This window comes from Manduca sexta, chromosome 3 (assembly GCF_014839805.1).
Source record: "Manduca sexta isolate Smith_Timp_Sample1 chromosome 3, JHU_Msex_v1.0, whole genome shotgun sequence".
NCBI classification, from domain to species: domain Eukaryota; kingdom Metazoa; phylum Arthropoda; class Insecta; order Lepidoptera; family Sphingidae; genus Manduca; species Manduca sexta.
This window is the reverse complement of record NC_051117.1, coordinates 8,277,258-8,289,861: the sequence shown is the minus strand read 5'-3', so window position 1 is coordinate 8,289,861 and position 12,604 is coordinate 8,277,258. Positions and strand designations below refer to the sequence as shown.

The 12,604-nt window shown below is 35.6% G+C and overlaps 1 protein-coding gene across 2 annotated transcripts in view; it reads left to right on the top strand.

Annotated features, from left to right (window-relative positions):
* Nucleotides 1-291: 291 nt before the first annotated feature.
* Nucleotides 292-12,604, top strand: part of LOC115442960 (WAS/WASL-interacting protein family member 1) — a 28,223-nt gene continuing 15,910 nt past the window's right edge. The window contains exons 1-2 of one of the 2 annotated variants that reach the window (XM_030168187.2): nt 292-498; nt 12,076-12,150. In XM_030168187.2, the coding sequence (XP_030024047.2) occupies nt 436-498; nt 12,076-12,150 (138 nt within the window). In that variant the 5' untranslated portion in view covers nt 292-435. Of the gene's footprint in view, nt 1,182-12,075; nt 12,151-12,604 lie in introns of both variants that reach the window. The other variant, XM_037439446.1, reaches the window with a different exon arrangement.

The window sequence follows — 12,604 nt, the reverse complement described above, 5'->3', positions numbered from 1 at the left end:
ACGCCATCTATTGGCAATTTTAAGTAAGTTCTATTTAAACACTTGTCTTTTGAAACATTCTAAAGCAAAACATTGCCAAGTTATAATTTCGGAACTATAAAATATTTAACTTTTATCGAAACTATTTGCTACACAACTGTTGAATAACATACATACAAATAAAAATACATATAAAATAATATTAGCACAATGAAAAAGTTCGATAAAAATAAATTCTTTTTAAATACTGCCAGTGACATCTAGTGCCTCCAAAAGTAAAAATAAAGTTGTTCCGTCAAAAGAAACGGAAAAACACGAGTGTGCGTCGCCTCAGTAGATATCAGCTGAATTATTCGGCTAAAATGCCCTGGCACGGGCATACGTAGTCGTCGGTCCGCCATTACGACGCAGCCGAAGACACGTTCGTCGTATTTAGTTAAATATTTTCGTTTATAAATGAGTAATAACGCTCATGAACTAAGTAATCGACTTCTGAATGCGTTGGATAACAATTACAATGTAAGTTTCCGAGTTTTGATGAGCATAAGGCCGACAAACGAGTAATGATACGAAAACGTTCCACGAGCCCGTGACACCCGATTCGATGTTGCGATCCGAACAGCGGGGAGGTCGCCTCGGTAGTTCCTTGTGCTGTGCAATACCATACGAGTGTTCGATGTCCGTTCAGTTTGAATATGAAGTTCGATATGGGTCGCGGAGCGGAAACGGCGCGTCTGGATACGAGCGTTACGAGCTCGGTGGGGCCACTGACGTCGTCAGCCCCGTCCCTCCGTCCCTAGTGCCAAAAATTTTGCAATGTGAAAGTACGAAATTGTGCCACGCGTGACCTTTCCCGTATATTTTTCGAGTCGTTTGCGTCGCGACGCTGTGGCAGTGGTGATGTTTTCCATAAGTTCAGATTGTATGTAAGTATGTAGATGTAGTGTTGGACGAGCGCCTGGCGGCGACAGCGCCGTCCGGGGCTCGTGGTGGTGTTTATTACCCTCGGCGAGGCGCGCGGCGCTGTGCACGGCGAGTGATTGCGTCAGGGTTGCTCGTTTTCATAACGTTGTGCTATAAACCTTGCTGCTGGTGATCCGCGACCGTCGCGCCATGGGGAACGCACACTCTAACGACGTTTGCTGTCGACTAAACTTTATCTTCCGGTTTCTTATCTCGCCTCGATTACAATTTTCATATTGGTAATGATATCATTATGTGCCTGATGATTATGCTTGTATTATTGTTGTATTACTGATGAATAACAGTTATAACCTATAAAGGGTCTAGTGTGTGGTTCAGTCTACTTGGTTACTGAAATCTGCTACTTTGATAATTGTTTTCAACACTGTTGCCAACTGGATTGTGAAAAAAAAACGCCTGGCACTTGCTTGAAACTCATTAAGTGAATTGAAAACTCTGCAAGTGTCCAAGAGCCATTAGTTGGATGACACATGTCTGAGGAGACCACATGGTCACACGGTTCATTAGCAGTTGTGGCATCTAGACATGTAGACATAATGTAGTCTTTACATTGTAATTCATGACAGAAAACAATTTCTTAGCAAAAGTTGAAAATAGTTTGTGATAATTTTCTACAACATACACTGAACTTAGCATGATTCCCACAACTTTAATTTCATTTTTTATATACAAGTCAAGTGCTGTATTATATTTTTAAGCCATTATCGGAAACAGCATGTATCCTCAAAATTTTATACAATGCTTAATGAAGGTATATTCAAATGACAAATGCATACTACAATTCACTTCATGTATTAAAATCTTTACATAACTTTTAAAAGTTTTCTGTTCATTGATATTCCTAAATCAGCCTAAATTGTTACTTAATACAGTTAGGAATTTAGTTTATCAAACAGTTGATTTGCTTCATATAGCAAATGGTCACAGAATTAACATGATTCCAATGTAAATTATGTAAGTAGACTTTCATTTTAAAATTAAGGCCTTAGTATCTCTCATTTGCTAGCCTAAAAAACCAAAGAATCGTAACATTTCTATATTATTATAAGATACACTAGTACAAATTATAAGACTGAATTTTCACTGCTAAATGGGTCATTTTGGAAATTTTCTTTCATAGTCAAGTAATTGTCCTTGTTATTGACACCATTGTTATTTGTAGTAAAAACTTGATCATTCTACTATAAATAATTTAGAAATTGGCACATCCACTAACAGGTTTATTTTCAAATCTAAAGTTCCGATGCTTTTCTCTAATAGTGTTGTAGATTTATAAACATAAAAGTCTCTGGGACTTATATTTTTATAATAGACATTTTAAAGAATCAGTATATTTATATTTGCGTAGATATGTACATTTTATATACTTACACCCACATTGTCTCATCTCTGCATCACCAAATGGTTGACTGTTAGGAAATGCCTCAGGCATTAAGGCCATCTGTATACATCTGCTGTATATGAAATTTATTAATCATAATCCAGATTTCTCTGGAAGAACCCTTATCGTATTGTGGATAAGATTTTTTTTGCTAATTCTAATTAGCACAATATAAATTCATATTTAGCAGTAGTTTTAGTATTTGTACTATATAAAATGATTGCATTAAGTCACTTATGACTGTAGGTGTATTGTCAGATACATAATAGAGTATGAATACTTAATTTTTATACAATACTGTTCACTTTAATACTATATGCAGATCTCTAGTGTGAAAATATGTCCACATAGCACCTTATCTATCTTTGCTACTTAACAGCATTGTTCAACTTTTACTACACTTCAATTTGCATGAAAAGACAGTACTTAAAGGCTGAAACATAACTTAGATCATCATAACTTTATCAAATGTCGCATTGACAAATGATTTTGCATATAATTGCAAGATTGTGCAATTTTACATTGGTTCAATGTAGGGGCAATCTAGTGGTGAATTGCAGTCTGGATTGGCTATTTATTATGTTAAAACCTTACCCTGAACAATAAATCAAGATTTTTGTTATACATTATTTAAAAAAACAAATGATTTTTTAACATAGGTAGTTGTAACTACCAACTTGATCCCAGGTGTTTTTTTATATTTTTGAAACTGGACTCCAATTGGTATGATCTTTAATATAGACAAGCCTTATAAAGTAACAATTCAGGTAATGTGATTACTTGTAGGTGGCTAAGACCACTTAACATTAACAGTTGATCTATAACCTTTGCATTGAAAATTTAAGTCATATATTCAGTTAAACTATTTGTTAATTAGGGTTAAAAAATTCCCTTCTTAATTTTTTACAAAATATAATCCCATATACTGATTTGTATAAAATATTCAGAAGATCAATAGTTCCAGAGATTAGTATGTTCCAACAATAAAATCTCTTTAGCTTATAATAGTATGAATTTGACTTTGGTAAAATTTACTGAATAGCGCTATAGCTTGGACCACACAGCCGAATTATGCTTATATTTAATATGATAATTTATTTATTAGGGAAATTTAACAATTATATATTACAAATTTGGTACATAATTGCTGGACATTACAAATAATATAAGAACTCTGCAAGTCCAGTTAATTGCCATGCAGATCTCAGTAATCTAAATTTGGTGATGTTGCTATTCATGTTACTTTCCTCCAGTTAAGCTTCCCATCATGCAGTTCATTTAAATATATGATTTAAGCGGTCATATCACTTACCATCAGGCGACCAGCAAGCTTGTCTCGTCATTCAAAGCAATAAAAAAAGACTAGTTCTTTAAACATAACAAAACTGACTCTATGGCCAAATTTAAGATTGAGACATAAAACACAATGTATCATACTTTATGAACAATGTTATTTTTAGTTATTAGCAAATTATATCTTATCAATATTAGCAGTCTAAAGTTATTATCCTCATAATAAATACTAACAAAAGCAGTTATGAGTTGTCAATATTGTGTTAATATTTGGAAAATTATTTTAATTTTATAAAAAAAACAATTATTACATATTAAATAAAAAAAAATTGTTACTCTACTACAGACATCTATATTTTTTTTTATTGTGTTGCAGTACAAAAGTTTAAAAACCATACCCAAAAGTCAATAATTTCTTCCCGATGTAAGTAGCTAGGAGCCATTTACAATGTTTGTTAAATTATTACATATAAACAAAATATACTATAATATTCAACAACAAATTTATAACTCTTGTAGCTTCTGCTATAACAAAGTGGGTATTATATCAAATGAGGTAAAATAATGAACATAATAATATGCAAATTTCCTCCTTACTTATCTTACAAATATAAGCACACGACTTTAACCCTTTAATGGGTAGGCAGAGGTGTTAAACAGTTTATTAGTTACTTATGTTCATTAATGTCAAGCACTTCTTGCAATATAGGATACAGAGTAAAGAGCAACACCATCCTTTTAATGCTGAGATAATTAACACAGCACTTTATTTGGTCCTACAACATTAAAACAACACAGTAAGTCTGTGGTTGTACCGTTTTTCATATTTATAACTTAATAATTCTCCCTTTAGGATTATATTGATGGTTGCCATGTAAATTGATGTAGCAACATCTATTTTTCAAAAATATTATATGTTCTAAAAATGGAGAAAAATCGAATGATTCCAAATATGCAAGACACAAATAAATGTTGCTTAAGCCAATTAGTCTGCTATCAATATAGTTTGTTATCAAAGAAACATTGCCAGAACTGTCCTCAAGCATGGATTGGGAAAAAACAGGTTAATAACTATGCCGCAATGTTCTTCATGTTATAAAATAATTCTTATTCTACTCTATGCAGCCTTCATTCGAAATTGGAGTAGTTTTGAACACTAAATTGGTTATACACAACCACCTGTTTGTGCCCGCCACCTGTGAAACCAACTGTTGATTTGGAAATTAATTTTTAAATGCCTTCCAAAAAGATTTCTGTTTGAATTCATAGTCTTCTTTAGCCACCATTTGAAAATACAGTAAGGAAGTTCAGTGTTGCGTGGAGGGAGTGTTGAGGATAGGAAAGGTATTTGTAGGACCTTTGTCAACAATACATCACAGACCGTACAAAATGTCACCTAATTGAATAAGGACCACAATATTTATGGCCAAAAATTCCCATAGCAACTGGTTTGGAATCAATTCTTCCAATAAGATAAGATGCTTGATAAATTTTATCGAACATCATAATATTATTTAATATTAATTTTGTTCACTGGCAACCCCCGTGCACTAATGGTTGTCCAATTACTCCCTCAAATTAAAAACTTGGGTTTAAGTGATCTCTGTAATATGAGTTTTAACATCCAATGTCACAGGCTGTTGAATGCATTGCAATGCAATCTTTACTATTATATAAAGCTGAAGAGTTTTTGTTGTATGAATCTCAGCAACTACTGGGTCGAATTGAAAAATTGTTTTAGTGTTATATAACCCATTAATCGAGGAAGGCTATAGGCTATATAATACTTTATAAGTTTTGTCAAGTTTGGCAACTTTTTATAAGCTATAGTGGAGTCATCGAATGTCTTTTTTTTTATAATTGCTGTGAATGAAGAGTCGATCATGCCGCTCGGGTGATGGTAAGCGATACCAACGTCCAGCAACAACACCATACAGAATTTGAATTACAAAGTGCTGCATGGCTCTCTGTGCTTGTCATTCTGAGACTTAAGATGTTAAGTCTCATAGCCCAGTAATTATTCTGGCTACAATGTCCTTCAAACCGGAACATAACAAACCTTTTGCATACAAGAGACTAACTTAGTTTTAAAGTAGTTAATGTAATTCAATGCCATACAGTACCATGTAAGTTTTATATGGTGTTTTTTTGGGGAAACAATTGCTTTTCCCATTGGCATAGAACATGCTCATTTTTTAAAGTTGTATATAAAATAGCCAAAGATAATATTTCTATCATTTAATTATCATTATCAATGTAACTATTCTCCAACTTATGTCTATGTTATCTCTATGAGGAAGTGTGTTGCTCGTTTTAGTACTATGAGTTGCTTTTTCAACACATATGCCTTAAATAAAATACAGACAAATAGAGAATTTCCTCCCTTTTTGAAGTTGGTTAAAATTGCACTATATGAGTAAAATTTGGGATGCCAAGTTTGTCAGAAAAATGTTTAAAACAATTTGATCCTTCAGTTTTTTTTTATTACAACTGTTATCCAAAGTCATACATCATTGTTCGTTTCACTGTGTGAAAAAAAGGATTCATCTTTTAATTATTCATGGTAGATTGCCTTGTATTGATTGGTTCGTGAATATTACACTTACCCCCTTATTCATAAACGTTTTTTATCTAAGGACGGAGTAAAACTGTGATAACAAGCCTGTTTCTCAGTGCCCAATGGCACTGAGAAACAGACATAGGACCGTTGTGATTGGTTATTATTGTTGTATTTCAATATTAGCCAATCACAACGACCCTATGTCTACGCACTGCGAAGGCTGCCATGCCGTCAGCACTGAGAAACAGACTTGTTATCACAGCCTTACTCGGTCGTTAGATAAAAAACGTCTATGAATAAGGGGGTTAATGTATAGATTTACAAAAAAAATATTCTGTGGGATTTTAAGGGGTAAATTTTTTTTTCTATTTTCTGCTATTGCATAAGAAAGTCTTGTGAAATACTTTTTGCTTTTAGTTCCAACGTTTTTTCCTACCACTCGGACAGTTAAATACTCTTATCTATGAGGTTTTGCTTTATCTGATCCCAGATTACTTTATAGTTAAACCTAGTTTGATATGAAGGAAATGAGATGATCATTGAGGGGACCATGGTTGCCAAGTCTTTTGTTTGTAATCGAATTTCGGAAACATCGTGACTGTCCCGTATTATGACGCAATTAGGTTTGTGATCGCTTGTGGCAATCGGTGAATCCAACTTGAATGGTTTAGAGAGGTCTTGGGTATCACAAAGTATGCATGTGGCCCGATATTTTCATTCCACGACTATTCAATGAATTCATGTTTTTTTAAGTCTGTTAAACTTTTTTGCTCTGGCAATTCCCTTAATATCTTGACGGGACGGATATTATAGGCGGTTGCCCGTCTTTATTACGACCTACTTCAGACACCCGCGTATTTTGCGCATTTTAAAAATCTCCCAAATTTTGCTTTTGGTTTTCTAGCGTGAGATGCCTAATTGGCTAGTTAAATTATAAGTGCATAGCGAAATATCGAAAAAAAAATTATCTAACAGCGCGCCCTATTCATCATCATTATCATCATTATTTCAGCCGAGAATCGTCCACTGCTCGACATAGGCCTCCCCCATTGAGTGCCACAGGGACCGGTTCTGGGCCGTCCTCATCCATCGGACGCCGGCGACCCTCACCAGGTTGTCGGTCCATCTCGTGCCCTATTGATAATAATCAAAAGAATATACTACTAATAAATTTTGCTATTTGAAGCGTAATGTCAAAGTACTCAGGTTTATAAACAACAAACACAATAGTAGGAAGCTAGATCGTTATTTTTTAGTTTCTGGTCGTCGCAGCGAGCGTTGATTGCGGAACGTCGTAAACTGCCGGCTATCGAATGGAAAATGTTGCAAAATATTTAATAATTTCGTAAAAAATGAAACTTCGCGCCCTGTTTTTTTTTTGTATCCAAACCTGCACTTAACACCGGGGAACCTGCGAATGGGATACTGGAATCGTCCGGGTTAGCGACTGAAGGGCCCTGGAGGGAAGTTGGGGAAGGGAGAAAGCGAAGGAATCCTCTTAGAATGGAAGGAGGAGAGAAGGCCAGGAAATACCGCGGGGCAAAAGTGTTGTATATTATTTGAAGTGGCACTGGTCTCTATTATTGAAAGGGTTAGGTTTTAAGGTGTTCTCCCTACTTAAACGGCGGCGTGCTACCCGTATTTTTAAAAGCTAATCTACTTAAAATTTATAAAATATCTAGAAGAAAATTAAACATTGTGTTTCTACAATATGTTATATTAATTTTGGTAGTTAAAATTTTTGTATAATTGACGTGTCATTTATTATACAATAAAAATGCCACTAACCGTACATATATATATATCATTTAATTAGCAACTAACACTATTAAACAGACAATTTAAGAAGATTTTGATAGTTTAAAATATTCATAAAGATTTAAAATTAAATTTAGATCTTTATGAATATTTTAAATACATTATTCGTAAATCTACATATTCTCGCTGGAACTCGTGCGCCGATAATATATGAAACGAGTGCTCAAAGCCGTTTTCTCTGGAAAGGGTCATAATTCACACTGGCCTTGCGCGGATTATCTTCTCATACCAGTGGCGAAGGGTGAATTTGTTCAAAAGGTAACTAAATGCAAAAACCATTGCTTTCCTTAACATATCGCGCCAAATTTGACTTTAAGCAAAAACTAACGCAAACCTAAGTAAACCTAAAAGGGAAGCCGGTAGGAATCGGGTTGTGTGTACACTTCGCCACTGTTTCATACCTTACATTTTTATGAAGAGTACGTAGGTAGGTATGCCTTCGCCTAGTATAACTATAAATTCTTATGAAGAGTTAGTAGGTGTGTACGTATGCCTTCGCCTAGTATAACTAGAAATTCTTAAGAAGACATTGAAATTAAACTAATTTTCCGTCTTCTATCGCGGTTTTTTGTTTTTATTTTTTTTTTCTCCCGACGTTTCGAAGACTGCAGCCTTCATGGTCACGGGGGGGACTCCCCCACATCCATTAAATAGTGGAGAAATACTGTTATTTTGTTATGTTATACCCGTGCGAAGCCAGAGCGGGCCGCTATATTTTTATATACAATGTTCACAGTTTTTCTGTAGTGTATTTAGTATCAGCATTGCACCCGTACGAAGCCGGGGCGGGTCGCTAGTTTTTTATACACGTCACAGTGACCCCACTGCATCTGATGGTAAGTAGAGTGGTGTCCAATTGACTGTCGACTGTCGAGAGATAAATACCCCTTTACAGTGGAAATAATTATGCCGGCCTGTTGGACTGGGATATACACAGGCTATCCCAGAATGCGATACACTTCCGCAGGCCACTTTGGCGGGTTTTAACACTTTGTGTACGGTGGTCGCCATCCAGGCGGATATAACATATATCCTACCACCATTTTGAGACATACAGTGTATTTACTAGATATAATGCCACGTAAAACAAAAAAAAATACGCTTGACTATTTTAGAACCCATTAAAAACACTTCCAGTCAGTCTAGTCTCTATACTTTCTGAACTCCAATCCGCTTACCGCCGGGACTGTAGGGTGTTGCTCTACACTTTGCTATGCCCCAAAAAACATTAATATTATACCTATAGAATTAGAATTGACTTAGCAAAAATTATCGAGAAACATCAACAAAATCATAAACAATATAACCAGCCCATCGGCTTTGATCGCGGCAAATCTTCGCATTGAATTCTCGTATCTAATTCACCAGTGCTGGACACTAGTGCCAATTACAGGAAGAAGATTGTAATGCAATTTAGTGATAGTGCATTTGCTAGTAACGGCCTCGGGCGGCACTATCCTACATTGGGATGTATTGTGCTTCATACATACGAGTATATAACGCAAGACAGAGTTGTAATATTATGTAAAATTAATCCATAAAAAATGATCATTTTATTTACTTATAATCTGTTAATTTCAATATAGCTTATATACATTTGTAATACACGATAGATATATCGAAATACGCTTTACATCTTGATACTGTTTATTCTAAAATTCGACCTAAAACGTCGAATTATATGTTTGACTCTTTTGAGATTTAACTACATTTTTTTATTGAAATAAGTTAGCTATCTATTACATGGGACTTTATAGTTGGCAAATGTGTTACTGTCTACCCCTGTAAAAGAGAGATGACGTGATGTTGTCTCAGGATGAGAATAATTGTCAGGCACTGCTTTTCAATTCAATGTTTTGTTTGGTGTTACTAATGTTTAAGGGCGGCCATACCGCTACCCAGCAGGTGACTCCCTTGTTTCATCATTCAGTAGTAAAAAGGTAGGCAGAGCTTTAACTAGTGCCTGTATACTGGGTCTAATAACAACCCATAGCATCTCCACATTATCCCGAAACGCTCAAATACTCCAAATTCAAACCAATTTTTTTCTGTCCAACGTGGGTTTTGAATCCATTGCCTCCTCGGTTACAAGATTTTCACCACCAGATAACGCTATCCTTATTTTAATAACCGTTATAATTAACACTGCCTGACTGCCTCGGTGGCGTAGTTGTACTGCATGCGCGGTACGGCAGCGCTCTGAGGTCCTGGGTTCGAATCCCAGGTCGGGCAAAGTGATATTTGGGTTTTTCTGCTCAGTATCAGCCCGGAGTCTGGAATTTATGCCTGATATGGCGATAGGCTCGCCCCCTATCACATCATGGGACGGAACACACTTGGCGAAAAGTGGGTGCCATGGTTGCGCCTCTGCATACCCCTTCGGGAATAAAATGCGTGATGTTGTGTGTGTGTGTGTATAATTAACACCTTTGACGTAGACCAGGTGATAATATGGGCCACCGGTCACAACTTGCATACAAAATCGATATGCTATTTATACTCGCGATAGTCCATTTAAAATTAACGTTTGAATTACGATGTAACCCGGTCTTGCTACCAAGGAAACTGGTGAACTAGGCGATCGATTTTAAGAAGTAGAGCCAATGTGTCCCTTGTCCCAGGTCGGCTGACTGGAGTGATATAGCCACTGAAGTCCGTTGGCTGCTTTTAGAATTAGTCGTGTATATCATCATGTTCAGCACGTTGCACTCCACTGCTGAACATAGGCCTCTCCCAAGGTACGCCGCAGAGCCTGGTCTGCTGCTTATGCATATCTTATGTATAATCATTGTTATATTAAATGTTTGTTTTCCCCAAAAAATATAGTACGAAATACTGTTTATTCTAAAATCTGACTTTTTATGTTTGTTTCTCTCTTTTATAAGTTGTGTATATACCATTATTAAATTCACTTATTAAAGAAATTATTCGTAAATCTGCATATTCTCGTCCAAATACATGAAAGGAATGCTCGAGATTTTTGCTCGGGGAAGGGCCTGAAATGAATCCTTCCCAACATGAAAAATTTACACCTAGATAGATTTTTTCAGACGAACTTTTTTTTACGTTCAACACCCAAAAATACTTATAATTTTTTTTGGCCTGAAACAGGGGCTTGTGGCGTCTTGCCCATCATGTCGCTCTATTTCTATTTTATATATTCTTTAATCAAAATTTGAAATCGAACCTGCTGCCTAAGGAGCCCAGCTGCAGCAGTAGATTGAGACGATAAACATTAAAAAGCTAATCTTTTTGCAACAACGTTACACATTACTAAACTTAAAAACAAGGGGAATCCCGCGAAACTAATCTCTAAAAATATGCATTTCGAAGTATTGATAACGTGAATGTGTGTATTAGTTACAATTCGCATTTAAATACAAAAAGCTTACAAATAAAATATAGATAACGTTATTTATAACTATTTCCGTTATAACGTTTTACCGTATTTAAACAACGTCCATATTTCGAGCTTATTGTGCTCAACGAACTTCCAAAGAATCGGAGTCGGGTCAAAAAATAAAGTTTTTCCATTTTAATAAGTATGTACTTAGTCGCAGCTCGGAGCCGGGAAGTTGTCGATGTGATATGTGCCTTGGAAAGGATGTAAAGCAGTTGGTCCTACGCCTGATCTCTCTCCGGTCATGTCGAATTGCCGTCTAATCGGAACATGAGAGTGAACGAACAGAGAGTGCTTGTGTATTGCGCACACACTTGTGTACTATATCTCCTGCCTATCTGGCTGATCTCCGTTGAGATTGACCGCCGTGGCCGGAATTCGACTGCGAAGGAATCATTGACTTTTATGTCTAGGACTTTTAAACTTACGTTTAATTTTTACATATGCTACCACTATTTGTGCTCATGACTCGTGCTGTTTATTTTTCAACCCTATATCGTCATAACGAATACTACGTGTGCGGTGTCGTTTGGCGTAGTGGGAATATAATTCTTTTGGCAATGATACTTTTGCGTACGCAGTTCAACACTTGCACATTATATTTAGAGCCTTAAGATTGTTGAATACTTATAATAATGTTATTTTTAAATCATGTTGCAGGTTGTCGACATGCAAGCGGTTAATGAAATTATATCCATTTTGGAGAGAATCAATATCACAAAAGAGCTGTTGGAGGTAAATATATTTCATTTTTTATGTAACAAATTCGTATTTCCTAGACCGAATCATTTCCAAAATGATAGAATATTGACAGAATTGAATTTATTTCATTTTCTATTGACACTCAAAGTATTTGGTTGGAGAGTGAATGCGTTACTTACAGCTATTTCTGTTTTATCGATATAGCAGAAAGTGTCAAATTTTACATCAATTAAATATGCCTATAAAACTATTGTTGGCTGTAAAGTTTACGACACCTTGATGTCGACAATCCCAAAGTGTAAAGAAACAATTAAGTAAGACGCTATAATTGTACCGACCGTGGATATGTTCGTCTTATTTTACAAACGTTCTTGTAGCCTTCAATATTAATACATTGGACGACAATATCCTCAGATAATAAACAAAGTATAAAATGCGCATGCGCAACTTTATAAAAACTTTTTTATTTGGTAGTGTGCGTAAAAGT